Source organism: Euprymna scolopes, chromosome 15 (genome assembly GCF_053919585.1).
Source record: "Euprymna scolopes isolate OS-2025 chromosome 15, ASM5391958v1, whole genome shotgun sequence".
Taxonomy (NCBI): Eukaryota; Metazoa; Mollusca; class Cephalopoda; order Sepiida; family Sepiolidae; genus Euprymna; species Euprymna scolopes.
The window spans coordinates 98,983,240-99,008,704 of record NC_136496.1 but is presented as its reverse complement, the minus strand read 5'-3'; the positions used below and the strand labels follow the sequence as shown (position 1 = coordinate 99,008,704).

The 25,465-nt window shown below is 31.9% G+C and overlaps 1 protein-coding gene across 16 annotated transcripts in view; it reads right to left on the bottom strand.

Annotated features, from left to right (window-relative positions):
* The window catches only part of LOC145294027 (uncharacterized), a 234,371-nt gene that overhangs the window by 82,151 nt on the left and 126,755 nt on the right, over positions 1-25,465 (bottom strand). For 6 of the 16 annotated variants that reach the window (XM_080140995.1, XM_080141000.1, XM_080140996.1 and 3 more), the window contains 2 exons: positions 4,888-5,043; positions 626-901 (listed from right to left, as the gene is read on the bottom strand). The exons of 4 other annotated variants lie outside the window; for them this stretch is intronic. In XM_080140995.1, coding sequence (XP_079997121.1) covers positions 626-901; positions 4,888-5,043 — 432 coding nt within the window. The remainder of the gene's footprint in view (positions 1-625; positions 902-4,887; positions 5,044-25,465) is intronic. 6 more of the 16 variants (XM_080140998.1, XM_080141005.1, XM_080140997.1 and 3 more) reach the window with 2 other exon arrangements.

Genomic DNA, 25,465 nt, shown 5'->3' with positions numbered 1-25,465 from the left:
TAAAAAATAAAACTACTTGATCAATTTTTATGATTTTTAGAATATAACATCTTCATGCTGTGACAACTACGTACACCATAAAAATTCTTCTTTTTTTCCCCCCCTCCCCCTAAATAAGTGAAAGTATAAATAAGCACAAAAAAAAAAAAGATGCTTAAAACATGCATAAAATAAACAGTAATCATGTATACACATACAGCAAAAGAACGAGAGCCAAATAAAATTTGGATTATTTGAACTACTCTTCTCATCTTGATTTTTATTCAAATTTCAGCTGACATAACCTCCAACCTTCTTCGAATAAATAAAACCTGAAAGTTTTCACAGCAAACCAGGAAACAAGTTTGATTAGAAGTTTCCTTAAGTTTGAGAAAATACTCTTAAAGAAAGTTGGAGTTTACAGTGTCTGAAATGACACCATTCAAGATGAAAATAATAGTCTAAATAATTTCCATCTAAAAAATACTTGAAAAATTTTTTTTCTTAATTTAAAAAAAGTAAAAAAGTTAAGCCAAAAATGTAAAAATAATTAAGAGAAAATAGGAAAAAAAAAAAATTTTTTTTTTTTTTTTTCCCTAACTTATGACTTGGAAAGATCTCCTTTCTTAAATTCAACAATATTTACCTTCTTCAACTGTTTCATTCAATACACCGGCATCATTAACAGAGACATTTACTATATCTAACTTCTTTTCAGTTTCTTGGTCATTGTTACGAGAATTAAGAGGTTCTGCGTCATTGTTTTGAAAATTAATAGCTTCTGCATCATTGTAATGAGAATTAAGAGCGTCTGCGTCTTTGTTACGAGAATTAAGATGTGTCTCTTCAACTGCACTGTTACAATTTTGTGCGCTTCTCTCTTCATTTTTCTCCATTTTTATTACACTTGTGTCTCCACTTGCTGCAAATATAACAGAGGTGATGTGATGGTTTTCATGCAAGTCTGGTTATTTATTTATTTTTTTTGTTATTAAAAATTTACAATGCTTAGCCATCCAATAAACTTAAATACTTGTTTGAGTGAAGGAAGTAGGGGAAGAAGGGGGAAGCATTTAAACACCAAGTTTTGACACATAAACCATTCCCAGATCATGATTATTTGAAAAGAATTCCTTACTTTACACATAAGTTAATACCATACGTACACAAGCTGTTCTATCAGAATCTTGGAAAAATGGAGACGGCACTAACTCTATGTGGGTTTTTAACCGATTTCCTCCAAAGGAGGAAGTTCCATGGAACTATGAAATTCACAAGCCCTCCCCATTCGCATGTACATCCCCATTAGGGGAGATAACAATGTTTGGTTTTTGCAACTCTTGCAGAGAGGTGTCGACGTGCTCCTACATACAGTGTCTGGAATTCCCAAATTGGTCACCCATCTGGTACTAACGAGGCTCAACGTTGCTAAATTTCGGTGATCTAACGAGAACCGGTGTGTCAACGTGATTATGTCATATTAGAAAGACCTTAACTAACCCTAGTTTAATTTCTACACTAGAAATCATTCAATTGCTAAAGTATATAACTGGTGAATGACAGAGAAAAGAAAAGAATAGAAAAAGTACTAGTTAAATATAAATCCACACATAGTCGAAAAATATAAAAAAAATATTTTATACCAAATGTTTTTGAAAAAAATTTTTTTTTTTAATATATTTAATATATGAAAAATCACCAGTCACCATTAGCAAATTAGCAATGATGCAAAGCACTTTGCTGAAATTAATAGACCATTTTTAAGCAGTTAATATTTTTTTATATAAACAAAGATTCCCCTTTCTTGCAGCTTGTGCTGATGACATAGTGGTTACAATTTTCATGTCAAAAAATTACTGACTTTTGAATTTAGCTTGAAAAATTTGGTTATCTAGCCACACTGAAGAGCTCTGATACTGTAAAACAACTGCTGGAGATTACATTTGTCTCAACCTAGCATTGTCCAGGAATATTTAAAGACTATTTTTATGAATTTTAGTACCAAAATATCAAATAAGTACCTGTATCTGTTATATTGTATATTTAAGCAGACCCCCATCTACAAATCAATTTTCAAGAAATTAAAAAGAAAAAAATTCTTTACATCTGCTTAAAAATGCCATTTGGCCCAAAAATGTTTATAATCATTTTACGATAAATTTATATGCATTCTAAAGTAAAAAATATTATTTGTATTTTATTTTTAGCAACCAGTTTTATTTTAGGTTATCTAAGAGATAAAAAAACAAAAAAAAAAAACAAAAAAAAAAAACAAAAAAAAAAACAGGAAATCATTCTTAGATGAAACAAAAGTAATCAACCGCCCCTCATGAATTACTTGAAGTTTTGGCCTTAACTGCCAAATTAACATTTTTAGAGAAAGCTATCATAAGAGTAAAAATCAGCCTTTTCTCATCAATAAGAGAAAAAAAGAAAAGGAAAAAAAGTAAAAGAAAAAAAAAAAATACAAACGGAAAATGAAAAACTGGAAAAATAAAAAAAATAAAAATAAAAAATTTGGAAAAAGACAAAAAAAATGTTTAATCAAAAACCTGAACATTTATAAGAGACTCTAACAATTAAAGCAGAGATCTGCTAGATAAAAAAATTAAAAACTCAAATCCATGTGCATAAGTAAACGATAAAGCAAATAAAACAGTAGTACATTTTTTTTTATAATAAATTAGTTGATTTTGCCAGCTCATTATCACTTGGCAAAGTTCATGACTTGAAACATAAATTTCAAATAAACGTTTCAGTCATAACTTTGTTGTAGACATAAAACAAAATCTTTCTCATTTATTCATTCATAAAGATTAACATTTTGATAATTTTTATAAAATTGTAACTCTTAAATTTAGAGAAAGAAAATAGAAATCAATTTGCCTTTTTATTTGCCATTTAAAAATAGATCACAACTTATGAAGAATCAAATCAATCTCCCTAACAAAAGGGACATTTGAACACAAATTCTAACTATAAAAATAAATGCAAAACAATATCCAGGAACAGAACTATTTGTTATATTAAAATTTTGAAAAATTAAAAATTATTGAATTAAAAAAAAATTAATAGGCAATTAATAAAATGTTCCTTTTTCAAAACCAATAAGCAAATTACTTAACATTGCAACTTATATCGCATATACATAAGCCATATATAAAATACTGCTTCTCATATAAAGTTGGAGTAACTTGAAATAGAGCATTTTGTCTTTATCATAAGTGCAAGAAAAGAACCCAACGTTTACATTTATTCATTCCAAAGTCCCAGAAAAGAAAAATAATTAAATGATTTTATCCATTTAATAAAAGAAAAATATGTAACATTATTTAGTGTTCTAATTTCTTTAAATAAATTAATTTATCTTTTAAATATGACAGTAAAAAGTAGGAAATTAATTTTTTTGCACTTGCAATAGATCGCAACTTGTTGAAAATCAAGTACGTCTAAAGAACGGAACATTTGAATGCAAATGCAAAATAACTGCCCAGGAAATAAAACAATATTGCAAAACTATTTGTTTAAAATCAAAACTATTAACCTTTTAAAATTTAATAACAGATAACAGTTAATTAATAAAATACCCTTTTTCAAAAAAAATATGCAAATTAGTTAATCTTGTGACAGATATCATGTGTAGTATATAAATGCATAAATGCATCTATTGTGTAAAGTTGAATTAACTTGAAAATAGGGTGTTTTAACTTTATTATTGGTGCAAGAAATGGATGCAACTTTTACATTTATCCATTTAAATTATTTTTGAGGGGAAGAGTTTATTGTTGATGTTACATGCATATTTATTTTAATACTTTTAGTTATTTTAATTGTTAATTGACATTTTAGTTAGGAACAAAAGTGTAGTATCTGTTCTTATACTAAAATTGTTTTCTATCCTTGATCAGTGAAGGTGAAATCCTTCAAAACCTAAATAATTTTTATTTTACTCAAGAGTGTCATTTTTTGGGAGAGCTGAATGTCCCCCACATTAAAAAAAAAGACTTTATGGCTAACTCCTCTTGTAGAGAGGCTAAATAAATAGGAACTGCAAGGTTCTGTGAATGAGACCAGCATGTCAAAAAAATTAAATACAGAAGATAAAGTTGATAGTTTCAAATGACAAAATATTGATATTGTTTTGAAAATCTTATTTCAAATTATTGCAATCTACAAAAAAAAAGATAAAACATTTGAAAACATTTGTATTCTTTCAAATGCTCCACGCCATTTTGGAGCTTCTAGTCTAAAAGAAAGGGAATAAAGTTCAAAATTGTATTAACAAAATATAGGTAAGCTGCTGTGTATATAGCAAAAAGGCGTTTACACTATCAAAAAGCAAAAGCATTGTTGCTGCAGCGTTCTTAAAAAACAAGCGAAGGCAATGTTTGTTGCCATGGTTACAATGCAAAAAAAAAGAGGGGAGGATATCACAAAAGTTGTTTTTTTTTTTTTTTTAAATCAGAACTACTCTACATCATCGTGAGAAACATTAAATTTATAATAAAACATTTTTTAAAATCTTAGTTAATAATAATAATATTTTAAAGCCTTTCAGTAATTTTTTAAATCAATTTTATAAGGTTAAAAAGTCCACATAGTTTGTTCTAATAAGATTTTAACATTGATAATGTTTTATAAAGAAAAAAAAAATTCTGACTAATTCTTAAAAAAAAAAGCTTCTTGACCTGAATCATTGTCTCTAGAGTTGAGGGAGAGAGATAAATAAACAATTTTGATCTGCCTTTCTCAAAGCCTAAACCTATCTCTGATATAATATAGAGCAGTCTACTCTTCAAATATTTGAGAAAAAAAACTTGTTTTTGTTTGTTTTATATTTATGTTAGCACAATTACTCTGAAAGTCGCTTAAATAATAATTTAAAAAAAAAAAAAAAAAAATATTTACCTGAATAATATGATGCATTTAAGACACTGCGAATACTAAGATTAGGGTCTTTAATATCTAACTGATTCTCTCTTGCAGTGTTACATGAAATATAAGCCGCATCATCTTGATTTCTTTCCACTTTTATTGGATTTTTGTCTCCAGGAATGTTCATTGCTGCAAATATAACAGGTATTAAAAAAAAAATCTTTTATTCTATCCAAGTCAAACACAGTGAGCCCAGGTTAGCAAATAGTCATAATTTTAGTATAACTTTGGTAAAAATTTATCAAATTTTAATGGTTTTGAGCTCTTTGGAAAATTCTTCATAGTAGGAATAAATTTAGCTAAAGAATACTAGCATTTTTTTTTAATTTTTATTTTTACATGGGACATACTAGCCCGAAAGTGCTAAAAATAACTAAAAATTAACAGATAAATGAGGACTTGTTAGTAAGCTCTTGATAGCAGAAATACAATAAAATAACGAATACAAAGATTTTTTTCCATTTTTGTTTGGAAACCTGAGGCTGAGTGCCCCCCCCCCCAAAAAAAACGCTAAAAATAAGAATGACTTCAAATCAGGGTAAATGGAAATTTAAATAGTATTTTTGGTTCTATGTTTTAAATACCGTTAAATAAACTGCAATTGTAGATTCCTTAGGAAATTTTTTTTTTAGAAATTTCAAGGATTGGTTCCAACAGTCTCCAACTAGATTTATTTTTGGGTGAGCTTTATATATATATATATATATATATATATATATATATATATAAAAAAAAAATTCTATACTCTTTAGATTTTTAATGTGTAAAGAAGACAGGGATTCAGTCAGAATATACATAACTAACTCATGTCTGGAAACAATCTTCCTGGTGAAATTTGAAATTGTTTTTCATTTGTTTGATTTGTTTTATTTAATAATAGATGTTCTCGTCCACAGATGTCCTCATATCTAGTAAGCTGATTTTAAATATTGCATAAATATTCGATAATTCTATTCTCTTTACACCCCCTTTCCTGTTGCTTTATACGTTACTAATAAAACTCTTGGAACAAGAATCATGTTCTGATGGTTTATGTTTTAAATGTTTAGAATGCTGAACGTATTTAAAGTGATGCGTCTTTAATAATTTGCAGAATAGACGGCAGATTTTGGCAAATAAGTGTTGTACTATTTAATGTTATTTTTTAAGTGCAAATGTTAATATTTACGTATTTATTTCAGTTTTTCATTTGTTTTATTTAATAATAGATTTCTTGTCCATAGAGTCCTGATATCTAGTAAGTTAATTTTTTTTTCTTTTTACAGCAGAAATAGCTACGAGAATTCCATTTATTTTCAGTTAGTGAGAGGGGAATCTATTTCTGTACTTTCCCTTAAAACCGTCACTTGGACTTTTATAAAGTACAATACTTAATATTTTTTATTCACATTTTTTTTTTTTTACTGGAAAGTAGAGAATGCATTGTAGATGCATTATTGGCAGCTCCCATTACTCTCGCTTCTCTTTATTTGCCCCCCAGTCCTCATTTTTAATGAGTGATTTTTCTGACAAAGTGAGAAGAAATAGCTGTATTCTAGTTTGGCAGTATGTTGCGCAAACAGCTGCCAGAGATGTCAGAAATTTTCTGTTTCTATGTCTATCCTTGTAGCCATGTCACTAGTAAGGGTGCTGGAGGTAAACGTTTTATCTGGGCTGACTTTATCTGCCTGATAGTCAGGAACCCTGAACCTTGGATTAACCACTAAGGAGGCTGCTCTATCAGCAGGTGCAATATTGCCATTTGGTGAATGGATTCTGGACCATGCAGTAGCTTCTGGTGGGGCATCTCGATTTCATATTAGTGGGTAATTGCTACGGCTTTACCTTATCATGTGCTACAAAAAAGAAAAAAAATTCTTTGTTTCTTTTTCTCTCTTACTTTCCCTGTCTGTCCTGCTCTAAGCAAGTCTGTCGACCTAGTTCACAAATACCAAAACTCCATCATGAAAAGTTTCAAGAAAAAATACACGATTAACCCCAGATCTTAAACTCCCAACGTAGACCCCCACTACCATGTCTCCTTCTCCAACATCAGGGGTCTATGTTCTAACTTTCCAGAGGTTTAAACACAATTATAGGAGACTAAACCAGACTTATTCCTAAGCGAAACTGGCACTGGACAGACTAGATGAGTTTGTAATTATAGGATAGTCTAACTTAACTTCCAAATCTGACCCCCAAGATCGCCATGGGCACGGAATATGTGCCTATATTAAAGATGGCTTTCCATGTGGTAGCGACATCTCCAGAGAAGATCCTAACTTACCCTATATGTGCTTTTGGGTTGCACTTGCTCACACTACTGCATTTATATTTACTCTCTATCGCCCCCACAACAGCAGAGTTACTATCTTTAAAAGCATATCTGAGAAAATTGACCATGTCCTATCTGCTTATCCTTCAGCTAACATTCACGTATGTAGAGACTTTAATGTTCACAATGTGGAATGGTTGACCCACTCAAACAAGACCGATGATGAGGGGCGGTTGTGTCACGATTTCTCCATTGCTAATGACCTCACTCAGATTGTTCACGAACCCACCCGTGTGCCCGACTGACGGCTAGTATGCAAGTCTCCTAGACCTTTTTCTCACAACTTGCCCTAAACTGTGTTCAGTTTCTATTCTGTCTCCACTTGGATCTCCTGACCACTCTGTTGTATCAATTGAGATAAAAATGAAATGTAAAAAGACTTCAGATGTACCTCTCCACCGTACAGTATATCGATACTCTATGGCTGACTGGGATAGCTTCCCTACATTTTATATCAGATCTACCTCTGCAGTCCATGTTTAAAAAGGATGTGTCCTCTATAGTATCAGACCTGACAGAATGGTTAATTGTAGGTATTGACTGTTTCATACCCTCGAAAAAGTTCCGGCAAAAACCTAACAGCCAGTCATGGTTCTCTCTAGAATGTGCTGCTGCTATTGCACACAAAAATCACTTTTTCCACTGCTTCCAACGTAATAGATGTACTGAGACTAAAGCTGCTTTCAGAAATACCAGCAGCCATTGTAAAAAAGTAATAAAGAGCACAAGAGAGTTGTATGCTCAGTCTGTCAAGTCCAAAGTAGCTGAGCAGCGGCTTGGTTCCCACCAGTTTTGGCAAATAGCAAACAGAATCCTGAACAGAAGCGTGTGCTTTATCCCAACTATCATCAATGAACCTGAGGTAATCTCGTCAGCATCAGACAAAGCCAAACTCTTTGCCAAGAACTTTGTAGCTAATTCTACCCTTTGCGACCAAGGCTACCAGCCTCCAATATTTCCTCCTGTATCAGAAAACACACTATGTAATATACAAATATCTGTACGTGATGTTGCCAAGCTAATCAAAAACCTTGATTCCAGTAAAGCAACTGGCCCTGACAGTATTCCAATTATAGTACTCAAAAACCTTCAACCAGAACTAGCACCTATACTTACAAAACTGTTTAAACGTTGTCTTAATTGCTTCCCATCAACCTGGAAAATCTCATCAGTATGCCCTGTATTTAAGAATTCAGGTGATTGCTTATGTCCCTCTCAGTACAGGCCAATAAGTCTCCTGTGTGTCATGAGTAAGTTGCTGGAATCTGTGTTAAATACAGAAGTAATCAACCACCTCAGAAAAAAATAACTTTTTTAGTGACACACAATATGGTTTCCGTTCTGCTAGATCTACAGCAGATGTGCTTACAGTTATATCTCATAGGATTAGCGAATCTCTCGACAGAGGCAACCTTTCTAGGGCAATTGCTCTTGACATATCAAAAGCCTTCGATAGGGTATGGCATAAAGGTTTACTTCACAAGATCTCCAGCTATGGTATAGCTGAAAATGTCTTCTCAATTATTAAATCACTTCTTTCTGATAGGTTCATAAGAGTCATAGTTGATGGGCAGAAATCAGAAGCTCACAGTATTAACGCTGGCGTCCATCAGGGTTCCATCCTGGGCTCAACTCTCTTTCTGATTTACATTAATGATCTTCCAAATCACATCCTTACATCATTGGTAGTGTGAGGTTCCCCTTCTGAGGTTAGCTTAGCTATTTTTCTTTATAAATTAACTTAAAAAAGAATATTTTATCTCAGATTGTATGGAAGATCGCAAAGGCCAGTCCGTATTTAATTGACTTCCTCCATCCAAAAAAAAAAAAAAAAATAGAGAGAGCATTTAAACGGGTGTAACACAATTATCCACTCTCTTCTGATTCAAACACGGTCTATAGGTTTGTGTGTTGTATAAAATAAATGTCAGACAGATAGATGTATTTTCTTAGCCATCAGCTGATCATCGCTGCAAGAGATTGTAGGTCAGAAAAGTTTCAGCATATATTTTCAACATGAAAAGATAATCAATTCAACATGTACATATATAGGTCTTTTTTTTTGTTTTGTTTTATTTTATTTTGATGAACCAAAGAACGAGTAGGTAATATATACAAAATTAAAAAAACAAAACAAAACGACAATATGTTCATCTTTTTTTCTTGAGCTCCCAATAACGAATCGAAACGGATTCACAACCAAAAAAAAAAAGTAGAGTTGTTCCCCCTCCATCATTGAATTTTCAATAGTTCTCTTAAAGGGAGGTTACTCTGGTTGATTCGGTATTTGTTTATATTGCTTGTTTTTCTTCCTTTCGTACAATAAACTTTCCTTTTTGTCAAGCACCGGCGAAATCTGAATTTTCGTATTTTTAATAGTTCTCTTAAAGAAATTCAATATTACGTTTATAATTTACAAATGGAAAGAGTGAAAGATGAACCAACCGTTATTTTACGCTGAAGGACACAACTATACTTTTCTTTTTATCTTTCTCATGATGTTGATTTTATCAGCGGAACTGCTCAGACATGTTTTTTTTTGGACTCCCGTCTGCAACTAATTAGTGTTTCAAATTCTTTAACGGTTAGCTTTTTCCTAAGGAAACGCTGGATACCCCCCCCCCGAATTTTAAATATATCAGCGTTTTCTCCTTCGTGTGTTGGAATTTTAATCATTAAATTTATTTATTTATATTATGATCTTGATATATTTCAATAACGTAAGTCACACCCTTCCACATATATAAAAAAAAGAAAAATGATTGATTTTTCTTTTACTCCAGTTTCTGGAATTAAAAATCTCCCACTTGATCCATTGTTTAGTTTTTGTTGACCACTCCAGTGAGTTTTCAATTTCTCTGAATCGCTTTCATGGTATGTATCTAGATAGGCAATCTAAAGGACTTATCCTGCCTTGATAGAGTTCAAAATAGACTTCATAGCCTCATAGATGTCCTTTTTTCTTCCCTGCAACCTCTTTCTCACAGAAGAGATGTAGCAAGTTTTTGCTTTGTTATTTTCATGGCAAGTACTTGACTGAACTTCAATCTATGCCCCCCCCCCCTCACCAAACTTTTACAAGAAACACTCGTCTAGCTGAAAACTATCAATAATTCCCCAACTCTTTATCTGTGCCTAAACCTAAATGTAGATTCCAAAAACAAAGCTTCTTTCTTAGAACTGCACGTCTGTGGAACTGTCTTCAGTGTTCCTGCTTTCCAGCTGACTATAATATGGTTGTCTTCAAGTCCAATGTAAACAAGTTCTTGATCAGCCGTTCCCCTTAAGTTAAAAAATTTACTGAATTTCCATTACTGACAATTACTATATTGTCCAATTGACCACTGTACACTTTTTAACCTTTATCCTCGAGTGGTCCCTAGGTCTTCAATAAATAGTGATGCTTATGTATAAAAAAAAAAAAAAAAAAAAAAAAATTTTTTCCCCCCCTTCAAATTTTACCTTAAGTCCGGTTATATTTACCCCTCCAGATTGCCGAAAAAGGCTGAGAATGTCTTGATGTGATGCTAAATCGTATTATTCTATTACATTGTGGTCCATAATGTTAGAGAAAACCTAATAGATGGGACAAACATTTTTGAGAAGATATTTTGAAACAGATTTCTGAAATAATCAATTCTTAATAATTGAAGAAAAATAAACCTCATTTCAATATTTTCAAATAATTCAGAAATTCAAATTTATATATTTTCAGTTCTAGATGAGATATGGAGTTACCTTATTTTTTGTTTTTCATTTAAACAAAAAAATCTTTATTTGCATGTTTTGTAAGATATCACTTATTTTTTGATAAAATTATCACTTCTGGGCCTAGTGTGGAATAGAGTCGTCACTTTATGCACTCCTACCTCATGATATGAAGAGAGGTGGGGTCATAAGGAAATCAATGAAATTTAGCATATTATTCAATAGTATTAGAAATAAAAAAATTGTTATTTATAATAATATCAGAGTTAGTAAGACAATTTTAAATTTGGTACTGTTTTTCTTTCTTTTCAAACTTGGTTTCCTATTTAGTATTTTTCTTTCTATGAAAGTCTTTTTATTTTGTATGAATAGTTATAATACCACGTTTCATTGAATTATGCCACTATTTCAATACAGATTTTGTCAATTTATGACTCAATCATTCTATTATTTAGAGAATTTATTACTGAAATACAACCAGGATTCATTTTTTTTAGTTTTCAACAGCTAACTCCTTAAAATAGTGACCTAGATAAAAGATTGTGTTTTATTTTAATTAACTTCATTTTTGACACATTTTTTTTTTTTTTATAGAAACGAAATCGGACTTAAACAGCAAAAAAAAAACAATGAAAGTAATTGGTGAGATATTTCCACTTAATCACATATGCTTTTGATGTGTTTTTTGTGTGAAATATTTGTTAGCTTTTGGAGTTTTATTTTATTCACTTCTTCAATTTTGATACCTACATTATGGATGGAGACAGCAGATAACTTTCATATTTTCAAAGGAAGGTGATTATTCTTTTCAAAAATGAAAATCGGGACTGACAAAATGTCTGTGTTATCAATTTAAAAATTTTTTTTGAATGATTACAAAGCACCAGTTCGATAATGTTCTTGCAACTTTCAAACGAAAAGGTTCTGAAGCAGCTGCTACTTGCTATAAAGGAACAGGTCCAAAATTTTTTTATAAAAATTATTCTTCAGTAAAAATAAATTACCATTTGACAAATTTCCCTCTTTTATAGCAACCACCTTGTATAATTGGAACCTACACTTGCTAATTTAGCTCTGAAATTTCTTTCCAAGATGGCACCAATTTTATGATGGTTAGATGGAATTTGAACAATAACAAAGATAATATCAACATATTTTTTTTTATATGTCAATTCTCAAAAAATATAATTCCCTAATTGAAACATCATTAAGTGTAAATAGTTTCCATTAAAAAAAAAAAAAACTCTCCCATCAATGTAAATAATTTATGTTAATTAAAATTGTTTTTAGGACAAAGAACGGATATTTCTGAAGTGTTCATCTAATAAAAGTGAAAGCGCTGTTTCATTTGCAAACTTAAATGCAACAAACAACTAACGATCTTATGCGATGCTTGGACACAGTGATGAATATTTTAAAACAACCTACTTTCAGCCATATAACTTTACAATTGAAATTTATATGGAAATCTCCCATCTCAAAACAGATTAAGAAAATTTTGTTATGGTTCACCAGCATAGAATCTCAGTAAAAAAAAAAACTAGAATGCTCCATAGTATTTATAATAAACTACACGTTTAAGTTGAATTTTTTTTTCAACAGACATTTCTCTTGCAAATCTCTTTCAACTCTTGATAATAATGGATTAGTTTTCCATCATCAGTAACAATCCAGTTCAAAAATAGATTTTGAATCTCAACAAATAGCACTAGCAACTCTCTTTAAACAAAAAGTGTCTGAAAATGAGTTGATTTCATGCTTCCCATCGAATTTTGCAACCAAGACATTGGAAGAAGACTGCAATATATATATATACTTATAATTAAATATATCTACAAACATTTTCTTTTGAATTTCACAAGCATAACAAGAGATTTTTATTCACGTCTCTTTGGGTATCTCCTTTGTATAAACATCTTTAATTCAACTCTCATAATTTCTTTAAATATTCTACAGTAAAACGATACCTTAATTTCTTTTCTTATTATCATTATTTCAAAATCCATCTTAAAAATTTAAGAAAATATCTGCCACAGTTAGAAATGTCATTAATTTTTAGTCTAGTTACTGTGGAGGGACGATGGACACTCAATAATAATTAGTATTTTTAATCTAATATTTAAAGTTGTCTTGTCAGATTTTCAAAATCAGATCTAAATAGCATTTAAGCTGACAAATGAAACTTTACTGCTGACAAGACAATTTTCATTTGTTATCGTTGTGCCATGTTATTGGCAATATAACAACATACTTTGTTTAAATTTATTTTTAAAATTTACTTCGTTCAACCAACTGATAATATAAAACATAGTTTCCACAAGGGTTGTATGTGGTTATATATTTTTTACAAATTAAGAACTATTCTTCAGAAACGCCAAATTTGTTGAGTAGGGGAGAGCAAAGTAAAACAAGGTAAAATTTATGGTTCATTTGATTCTTGTGAATAATAAAATAAACTAAAATCATAAAACACAAAGAAATAAAAATAAATAAAAGAAAAAATACACATCTAACATAAATGATGATACACATTACAATTACATAAATGGCATAAACGTAATAGTATAAACATTGTTTAATGAATTGGTAATAGTAATATTACCCCCCACCCTCCCCACTCCAAGTGTAATCCTGTTGTCTCTCTGCAGTCATCTTTTCCAAATGGCATCCATCTTGAATGTTTTCTTTCCATTAAACGGTTTTTACTTTTGTATTCTTTTTTGAGAAAAAAAATATTTTCTAGAAATTAACAAAAGATGTTGCACCATACATTTAATTTTTATTAAATTATCAGCAAGTTCCATACTTACTGATATTATATGTGAAAGATCTATCTATTTTATATTTGTCTGTCTATCTGTTCCACTTATTCTCAGAACATGCTGGGCCGATCGGACTGAAATTTTGTATGGATTTTTGCTATGATAAGGTACAGCAAACTAAGAATCTATTTGATGCACAGTTGGGTTATTAATATGGATTAGTACGGATTAGTCACCAGAATACCAAATTTACTCAAAGTTTTCTCGGAATCTACTACAGCCGATCTGGCTGAAATTATATATGGACCATTGTTATGATAAAGTGAAGAAAACCAATAATTATGCATAGTTAAGCATTATTAAGTATTAATATGGATTAGTATTGAATTAAAAAATGAGTACAAATTTAACCATATTCAACAATCAATTTGGCATAAAAGTATGCATTCTAAGTCAATTTTACCTAATTTTAACGAGGAAAGAGTTTTGTTTTTTGATAATCACTTAAAATAAAAATTAGAAAGGATTTTAAATTCAAGAATAGGAATTGTCTACCTTTAGTTTCAAAAAGACATAACTGCAGTCACCACTTATAAAGGCCTGGAAGCCACTCAGGGATAAGGGTTATTGCGTGTACAGTAATCAAAGAGACAGTATCGTAGTAATTGTTAGTATTGGAGATTTGATAAAGGGGGCGGTTCATCAGGAATTTGTTTATGTTGGACTTGAAGACATCCAAGTTGTAGTCGGGTGGGAAACAGGCAACCGGAACAGAGTTCCACAGGTGTGCACTTGTAAGAAAGAAGCTTTGTTCATGGAATCTACGTTTTGATTTAGGCACAGATAAAGAGTGGGGAAAATTTTTGACAGTGGTTTCAGCTAGATGGGTGTTTATCGTGAAAGATCAGTGAGGGGGGGGCAGAGATTGGAGCTCAGACGAGCACTTGCCATGGAAGTAACAATAAAACAAAGGCTTGCAACGTCTCTTCTGTGGGAGAGAGGTTGCAGGGAAGAGAAAAGGGCATCCTCCACTAAGCCACAAAGTCTATTTTGTACTCTGCCAAGGCAGGATAGGCTGTTTTTAGCAGCTCCTGCCCAGATGTGGTAGCAGTACTCCATCCTTGGATGTACTTAGCTTTTATATAGATAGAGAATTGCATTAGTAATGAGGTATTGTCTGGAGCGGTAGAAGGATCCTACCATTTTTCCAGCGACCTTGACAACTGGCTTGATGTATGTGTTCCATTTCATGTCAGGAGTAAAGGTCAAACCCAGAAAGCTTCCCCTAGACGAAAGTCATCCATTTCAACTGATGCCAGATGGGGATCAGAGCATTAATGATGTAAAGATAGGAGCTTTGCTTTAGATGCATTAAAAGTAACCAGCCACCTCTTCTCCCAGTGTACCAAGCGCTCAAGATCAGAGGAGAGAGAATTAGAGAGAACTTTGTTGTTTTTTTTTGGGTTTTTTTTTTACAAGGTGATCACCTCTTATCAAGGCCCGTAAGCCACTCAGGGATAAGGGTTATTGTATGTACAGTACGTTAGTGTGGGGGTTTAATAAAAATGTCTACTTAAGGGGGGGGGGCGGATCATCAGGAATTTGTTTATGTTGGACTTGAAGACATCCAGGTTTTAGTCAGGTGGGAAGCACGCTGACAGAACAGAGTTCCACAGGCGTGCGGTTCTAAGAAAGAAGCTTTGTTCATAGAATCTACGTTTTGGATTTGGCACAGATAAAGAGTGGGGAAAATTTTTGACAATGGTTTCAGCTAGATGGGTGTTTTTCATAAAGGATTTGCGAGGGGGGACTAGAGATTGGAGCTCAGACGAGCATCTGCCATGGAAATAACAATAAAACAAACACAGGCTCGCAACGTCTCTTCTGTGGGAGAGAGGTTGCAGGGAAGAGAAAAGGGCCTCCCCCACGAAGCCACAAAGTCTATTTTGTACTCTGTCAAGGCAGGATACGGAACCAGTATTCCATCCTTGGGCATACTTGGCTTTTATATAGATAGAGAATTGCATCAGTAGTGAGATATCGTCTGGAGCGGTAGAAGGAACCCACCATCTTTCCAGCGACCCTGGCAACAGACTTGATGTACTTGTTCAATTTCAGATCAGTAGTAAGGGTCAAGCCCAGTAGCTTGTCAAAACATGAGGCTTCTCCTAGACGAGAGCCATTCATTTCAATTGATGCCAGATGAGGATCAGAGCATTGATGATGTAAAGATAGGAGTTTGGTTTTAGATGCATTAAAGGTAACCAGCCACCTCTTCCCCCACTGAACCACGCGCTCGAGATCAGAAGAGAGAGAATCAGAGAGAACTTTGTCATTTACAGCCTTTGATGTGTTGCCGTAGATGGTCGTGTCATCAGCATAGATGTCAACGATCATTGATGTAAATCAGGAAAAGAGTTGGACCCCTGAGGGACACCAGCATTAATACTGTGAGCCTCTGATTTCTTACCATCAACCACTACTCTTATGAGCCTATCGGAGAGAAATGATTTAATGATGGAGAAACATTACCTGTGATACCGTAGCTGGAAATCTTGTGAAGTAGGCCTTTATGCCATACTTTATCAAAGGCCTTTGATATGTCAAGAGCAATTGCCCTGGAAAGGAAGCCTTTGTCAAGAGATTCACTAATCCTATGAGATATAACCGTTAGCACATCTTTGGTAGATCTGGCAGAACGGAAACCATATTGCATGTCACTAAGAAGGTTATTTTTGCTGAGGTGGTTGACTATTTCTCTATGTAATATGGATTCCAGCAACTTAATCATGACACACAGGAGACTTATTGGTCTGTACTGAGAGGGAGATGACTTTTCACCTGAATTCTTGAATACAGGGCATACTGATGAGGTTTTCCAAGGTGTTGGAAAGCACTTCTCCTTAAGGCAACGCTTAAACAGTTTTGTAAGTATGGGAGCAAGTTCAGGTTGAAGCTTTTTAACACTATAATTGGGATGCCGTCAGGGCCAGTTGCTTTACTGGAATCAAGGTTCTTGATTAGCTTAGCGACCTCATGCACGGATATTTGTATGTTACCTAGCGTGTTGTGCGTTACAGAAGGAAATATGGGGAGTTGATGGCCTTCGCGCATAGGGTAGAATTAGCTGCAAAGTTCTGGGCAAATAGTTTGGCCTTGTCTGCTGCTGACGAGATAACTTCAGGTCCATTGATAATGGTTGGGATAGAACGCACACTTCTATTCAGGATCCTATTTGTTATTTGCCAAAACTGGTGGGAACCAAGCCGTTGTCATTTACGGCCTTTGATGTGTGGTCATGTCATCAGCATAGATGTTAACGAATGATTTAAATATGTGTTTTGGGAGATTATTGATGTAGATCAGGAAGAGAGTTGGGCCCAGGATGGACCCCTGAGAGACTCCAGCATTAATACTGTGGGTCTCTGATTTCTGCCCATCAACCACTACTCTTATGAGCCTATCAGAGAAAAATGATTTAGTGATTAAGAAAACATTTCCAGTTATACCGTAGCTGGAAATCTTGTGAAGTAGGCCCTTATGCTATACTTTATCGAAGGCGTAGGTCAATACAACTAATTATATTCTAAGGACTTATTATTTCAACTTTAGTTCCAATCCTTTAATTTTCCATCATCATATTTGGTTTATCGTTAATTTTACATGATGGCATGTGTTGGACAGCTTTTCAAAATTGACTTCCAAAACTGATTTAACTCTTCATTCCTCTTTTTTTTTTTTTTTTTTTTTTAATTCATTAAAATTGGTTAATTTCCCGATTTTTTGGTGAATTTTTAAGTAAAGGGAGAGGTCAAAATGTTTATACAGTTTGAGCATCAGCATTCATTTTGCATGTACTTAGTAATGTAAGCATTGAAGACAGGCTTAGATCTGATCATTTGAGAAGATTAAATCAGGACAGTACAAGGAGATGTGCGCAGAACAGAAGACTTTGATGATATATTGAAAGAATGAATAAGAGTTCTTGATTTAGTAGAATAGTGGAGAGAGCAAGTTCAATTCACAGAAGATAGCCAACAAAAACATGGGAGGAAATGATGAGAATTATAATAAAATATTATGACTTCATTTTGGGCTTCCGTATAATCGTGTTTACAAAGCCTCATTTGTTGTGATTTTGTGAACAGCAATTACCTACTTTTTTGGAGCTAATTAAGCTATTTATTGTACAAACAAGGTGTTTTTTTTTTTTTTAATTCAATATCTTAGGACTTTACTAATTATCTTTGAAATAGACCCAGAAAACTAATATTTATCTTTTGAATTGGTTAGCTCGCCATGAAAACATTTTTCATAACTTTTTTTTTTTCACATAAACAAATATTTTTTTCCTTTTGGAAATTAACTTTAGTCTTTAATCTTTCAAACACAATGAAAAAGTAGTTGGAAACCTACAAAAAAATTATGATAAATCGCCTTTCAAAACTAGGTCCTCTATCTTTATTCATCCATTTTTGCCTGTACCTATACATTACGCAGCAATCATATCATTTTCATATAATTTCTTTTTAGGCAAACCCTGTCCTCAACTCTCATTGGCGAGGTTTCATTTCCATACATCACAGTGCTTACACACGCCTGATAAACTCTTCTTTTGATCAACAGGAATAAAGACCAATATGTGTGTGTGGGTGGGTGGGGTGGGGGGATTAATCGGTATTGGAAAAAATTGTGCCTATTTTCTGATGTCAAAAACGATTCTTTATTTTGTTGAAAGCAAAATCTTCTACCGCTGATAATGATGAAATAATGAATATCCATTGATTTTAAACAATCAGTAAAACAAATCTATAGATCACTCCCACCCCCCACAAGTGTTGTTATGCGTGTGTGGAGGGGGTGGTCTATAGATTTTATGTTTGAGAAAATATCTGCACAATTAACATGCGTCTTTATGGCAATCATGGAAAAACAACTTTATGGTTAAATATTAAGAGATTTATAAAGAATCAGGATTGGTAATTACATCGGAATCGGGAATATGTGAATCGTCCCATCACTAATATAAGTTATGAAAATATACATGGTAATTAAATGCCAAACAAGTTCTTATAGAGATCAAACATGGGAAATTTCACATAGCTTAACTGCCATGAATACATTTTCATAATTTACTACCAAGCTCAACTCACATATTGAACACTATTAAAATAAATATTGAAAATTGATGATTAAAATATATCTCCTTATGAGATTTTATATGGATGCATAAGCAATAACACACACGCACAGACGCCGACCATTGAAACAAAACGCTCTTATCTAAGCAGCGACCATGTCTCTGTCAAGAAGGATTAAAAAAAAAAAAAAAAAAAAGAACTTCATGTCTATATTATTTTAACACAGACATTTTATGCTCAAAGATAAAATAAAAAAATACATTAATTGGCTTTCAAAAATTCTAAATTGTTATTCAATATCAATAATTTCAAGTAATTTTTTTTTTTCATTATAAATGTGTATCTCCATAACGTTACACAAAAGTTAGCAAGTAAAACACATGCCTTTTCCCAATCTTTGAACAAAACCATTTCATGTGATGAAGGGTTGCGAGTAAACAAATCAGATAACCACAAATAAGATGTGTGGTTATCTGATTTCTGCTGTCAGAAATGAATTTGGAAAAAATATCCTCCAACTATAATAAAATGTATTTTTTTTTTCTTTCTTTAGGCCATCCGAAATAATTTATATGCAAAAAATTCAATTGACGTAATATTTTAGTCATATCATCATCATGGATTCTGTTCAGCTTCAAGAGACACTCAATACCTCATCCTCCTTAAAAATTGCTGCAAATTTAATTGTAAAGCAAAGGTTGCACAATACTCTCACTTTTGAATCAGCAGCACTGCTTGACTCTAGTGGCAAAGAGAACTCCAGAATGGCTGGAAACAATGCCAAGATAAACGGAGAGCAAATACACCACTTATTTCTAAATGGTCACCCATTAGGTACTGGCCAGGCTCAACATTGCTGAATTTTAGTGATCTAATGAGAACCGGTGTGTTCATGAGATTATGTTGTATATAATCTAATTTATAAAACTTACTATGTTTGTCTGTCTGTCTCCATATTTTCAGACTATCTCTTCCTAAACTAAAAGTCACAGAGCGACACTAGGGGCCTCAAATGATTGGATTTTTTATGGACCGTTCTTTCATGGGTCTTTAACCAGTTAAAAGAGTTTTTAAGGAGTCAAAATTGAAAAATCTTTATACATTTTGTCCATCCATTTTTGTTTATTTTTAATCAGTTTATATGCGTGTCACATTGGTACAGCGGTACCGTCACCAGCTTTGAATGCTAGTTTTGATTTTGATTTCGGTTTCGATTCTAGCTGATGGCATCCAAATACTTTTTTTTTTTTACTTTTACATAGTAATGTAAAATAATAATAATAATAATAATATACATAAAATCTGGATAAATTAAAATATGATATTTAAGTATATTTTATGACCAGGCAAAGCCCCCCCCCCCCCGGATTAATATAATTATAATATTTTAGTAGACAGATACCTAGATAAATAGTGTACATTAATGTAAGAACAGATACTGGCCAAGCTCAACTTCATTATAATATAAAAAACATACAAAATTTAAGAGGGAATTATCTCCCTTTAGTCAGATATACAAATAAATAAAGCTGATCTATCATACATATAACAACTATCATACGTGGCTTGAATGATAAAAAAAGTATGAAGCAGGTTGCTAATAAATTGTAATGAAGTAGGTCAGCTTTATTTATTATTTTAATTGCAGGTTTTCTAGTAGAATTAGTTAGTAGCAGTATATTCTTTTTGACCTCCCCTGTAGCACACCCAGTATTCCAAGGCTTGATAGGATAAACTTACAATTGCCTGAGGATTAAAAAAATTTTTTTTTTTTTAAACCAGCACCAAGTGAAATGAATATGCACATGAAGCAGTTTTTCTTTTAAGGTAAGATCCCGAGTAGAATAATGACATCCAGCATAAGCAATGAATGTTTTTTTTTTGTTATATATTTTTTTTTTCAATACAATAAGCTTTTCCATGGTTTTGCTAGGGGAGAGAAATCTGGTACCTAAAACAATTATATTTTGTAAATTCAAATCTGCAGCAAGCTTTTAAACGTGTGAGGCACTGATAAATCCAGTGATTGTTGTCAAATCTCAACTAAATTGATTAATGGTATTAAAAAAGCAACAATTATTTTTTTTAAACAATAAAAATATTTTAATTGGCTCAAGTGACAGCAATATACAAAATGTGCAAGGTATTTGAGGACAGATTTAGCAAGGCTACCTGGCATTACCTGGGGCAAAAGTGTAACATTTCTATTATTTATAACTTCTTTCTTTCTACCTCTCTCTATCTATCTATTCCCCTCCCCACCTTTTTCCTAGTCTAATACTCACTAGCTCGACACACACAACTCCCTTTATATAACACTACTCTAGAGATAAGTCTGAATTTTCTTTTCAAATCATTACATAACACTGAAAACGCCCTCTCCTGCTGAAAACTGACCCAGTTGAATAAATATTTCTATATTATAGATATTACTCATCCAGGTGAACGCCAGTCAAGTCAATACCAACTTTGTGGTGGTTCATTTTTGTAGTTTTTAATTTTCAGCTGAACATACAAACACACAGACAATTGCATTTTATAGATAAAATAGACATCTTTTTCTCAGAGTCCTTTCTTCATTAAAATTTTTAAGAAGCTAATATAACACAAAATTCTTTTATTCATCATTCAGGTTACATTTGCGGACTGTTATCCTTATCTTCATAGTTATTTCCCCACGTTTCGGCCAACTATTTCTCTGGCCTTCTTCAGGTGGTTAATCACGACAGGATAAGAATGCTGAGTTTCTTAACTCTATCTTCAGTATCTACTGTCTTCCATAGTTGTTGTCGTCTCACCACTGAGGATACAGTTACATAACTCAGCATTCTTATCCTGTCACGGTTAACCACCTGAAGAATCCCAGAGGGTAACTTGGCCGAAACATGGTGAAACAACAATTATAAAGACGAGGATAACAGTCCATAAATAAATAAATAAAATGCACAAATTACTCATCTCAAAGGATTCCAATAAATAAAAAACAAATAATATATAATAAGCAAAATCTTTTGTTTTTAAAAATAAACATTTATTTAAAATTTTTAAATCAACTTAGTCAGCATTTATATCAATTGAAACATTATAAAAGAAAAAAAAAATACTATTTCCATGCTTAATGAATGCGTATATCATTTAGATATACGCATTCATTAAGCATGGAAATAGTATTTTTTTTTTCTTTTTCCTTCCTTGTGGCATAATGTTACTAGAAAAAATGTCTGTGTGGTCTTAACAACAATTATTCTTTCAAATGTTCCAAACAGGAAGATCGTGCATGGCTCACATGAAATAAATTAAACTCCTCACCCTTTATTTTTAAGCATTGTGTAAATTTGAATTAAAATTTGAAAATTAAGCTAATGCAATGCAGAATTCATTTTTTTTTTTAAATAAAGTGTATTTACCAATTTAAAATCAACTTAGTTGTTACTATTTATGTCTAGATCAGTCATGGAATCTTTTTTCCTTTCAACATGGTGGCTTAACTTACAAATTCTAATAAAAAAAATTTCCGCAAATGTCTTTATCTGAAAATGTTTTTTTTCAGGATGAGAAATATATTTTGCAATGTCTCCTTCAGCTTCAATTGATGTGAGGTAAAAATCACCGATATGCAAGGATCAAGTGTTCATAGTCAACATTTCTTTATACGTTTAGAATGTTATGAGGGTGATCATTAACGTTTTTCTCAACTATGATCCATACAAAGACCTTTTTTTTTTTTTTTTTTTTTTAAAGGCAGCGAACTTTAAATTAAAATAAAATCACAGAAACATTTTTATTATATAAATATGTGGTTTATTCTAAAGATTAATTTTTTTTAGCATTTATAATTTAAATACAATTTGTAGCATATGGCCCCAAGGGCTCACGTGTATATGGTCTAATTTTCACAAACTCTACGCATTACACTATATTTTGACAATAACATGTCAAATGTCATCTAACAAGTGGTCTATTTTGTCTGGTTTATCAGCAGAGCCATGGGACTTTACATATCCTTAAAGAAAATAATCTAATGGGGTTTAAAAATCACACAAACGATGTAGCTATTTGACAGATCTATTTCATAAAATTATTCATTCATTCAAACGAATTTCTCAATAAATTGATCTAATTTGCAATTTATAAAGTGCTTTGGTGTCAGTCTCTTGAATTGCCAAACAAAGCTGAACTCAAAATGACTGATAGTTGCCAAAATCTGCAATTAGAGAAAATAGAGTTGGGAAAGTTCACTGTTTCTATTTAAGAAAAACACTCTACACATAGTTAAAAAAAGTTGAGATCTAGGAGACTAAATGGCATGTGCTTACAAAAACTTACTGTCATCATTCAGAAGCAGACACACTGGTTCTCGTTAGATCACTGCAGTTAAGCAATGTTGAGCTTGGCCAGTACCAGATGAGCGATCATTTGGGAATATCAGGCGCTGTATGTAAGAGGATGTTGACACTTCCAGCAGCTCTTACATCCAACCTGGCCTCCAGCTGTCTTGCCTGTCCTATCACTGGATCAGGCTGGTTCTGTGCAAACAAGCTTCTCTTTAAACAAACCAGCAACATGTGTCATCCATCTTCTCTAGGATGATCAGATGGTCTTCGGCATTCTGACAAGGGTTCTTTATCTTTTCTGACATATTTTTAATAACTTTCACTTGTTGAATGTTTGAAATGACTTTCACTTGTCACATAAGACTTGTATCAGATGAATTTGGACATTTCAGATTGGTCCTTCTGACGCAAGATTCTTTTACAATTGACCTTATGGATCCTAGCATTACTATGAATGGTGTATTATACCTACTAAACAAATTCATCCAAAATAATTTTTTTATAAACTTTCATTAATTTAGGTTTCTGAATTTTGGAGATGAAGATTGATTATTTGTATTCTTCGGACTACTGCTCTCATCTTGAGTGTTATTTGCACGTTTTGGTTGATGTAACATCCAACCATCTTCAAGTGTGTCTTGTAGAATTTTTCTGTTGAACACTGGAATCTGCACATGGATTACATAAAGTATTCCATTCTGAAAATCTGTGCAAATACCAGAGTTTGGTACACCTGAAGGTAGTCAGCATTTATATCAATTGAAACATTATAAAAGTAAAACTAGTGATGAGAACATTAGTCCAAAACTTTTTAAATAATATGGACTTTCCATATAAGTCTTTGAAAACTTTATAAAAAATAAATAAATAAATAAATAAAATACAAAAAGATTCCATTTTTAAATTACTACATTCTGCCTTTATAGTCATAACTGTGTTACTCTTTATTTTTTGTATAAGAGGGGGGGGGTCATTGATAATTTGAAATATAGAATGTCAAATAATATTCTTGCTTTAGTAAAAAAAAAAAAAAAATACTCAAATACCTTACACACCACATATATTAAAAACAAATACACAAAAGAAGAGGCTATTCTGTTGATTACAGCAAAATAAGAAACTCTCTCCAAGTTATTGTCTAATAATAATTGATTTTAATTTTATTTATTATTATTATAAACCTATAATCAAATCAAACTTTATTAACACAGAAGTCAAAATTAATATCTGGAATGTGTTTTTGAAGGTTTAATTAGAATGTTTTTTGATTGTAAATACTTTTTAAATAATATTTTATTGAAAATATTTTTTAAAACACTATTTTATTTTTTAAATAGTCTTTAGAAATTTTAGAAAATTTAAATATATTAAGCATCATAGTAAAAATGTATCCAATATAGATTATTCCTGAAGAAATTGTCTTTTATTTAATGGTGCCATGGAAATTCCTGGAGATGACTAGAAGTTTTCAGGTTGAAAAATGACAAGAAATTGATTTTTATAAATAAGATTAGTCTATCTCCCATTTCAGAGCCAGTAACTGTCATCAAGCAGACTGTTCCACTTTTACCAAGCATCTTAGTAAAGGAGAATAACTCTTATCATTTTGGTAGAAGTTAGTGTATCATTATTTGCCCCCTTTTTTAAACTAAATAGATATTAAACTTATAAAAAAAAGCATGGTTATACAACATAGAATATTTACAAAAAAAAAAAATGTGAACATAATAGATCCCAGGCAATGCCAGGTTGGTAAGCTAATAAGCGATAAAAATAGTTATGAATTCACTAGCAAGGTATTTATTAATTTCCCTCATAGCAGATAAAAATAATCAAAAATAAAAGTAAAAAAAAGTGCATCAAAGATGCTTTAAGAGGGGGAGGGGTATAATATCGAGACATTCTTAAATAAACACCTGGTAAAAGAGAAACAATCTACTTGATGACATCTTTCGGTTTTGAAATTGGAAATAAAAAACTGTTTATCAAAGAAAAAAAAAGTTATATTTTTGGTCAGATGTCTTTTTGGGGAGCAGGGACATAATTTTTATTAACATACAAATCAATATTTTTTTAATAATTGGTGGGGGAGGGGTGAATATATCTTTTGAATAGGTCAAAAATACTTTATTCATTATTTTTTTTAAACTGAAATGAATTTTGTTTGAAAATACTTTTTTCATAGTTTATATTGAAATAATTTTTTACCCTGTAATGTATTTATTTCCTTTGTAGCAATTAAAAAAGGGGGTTTTATACATATACTGGCAGGAAAAAATATCTAAGATCCTT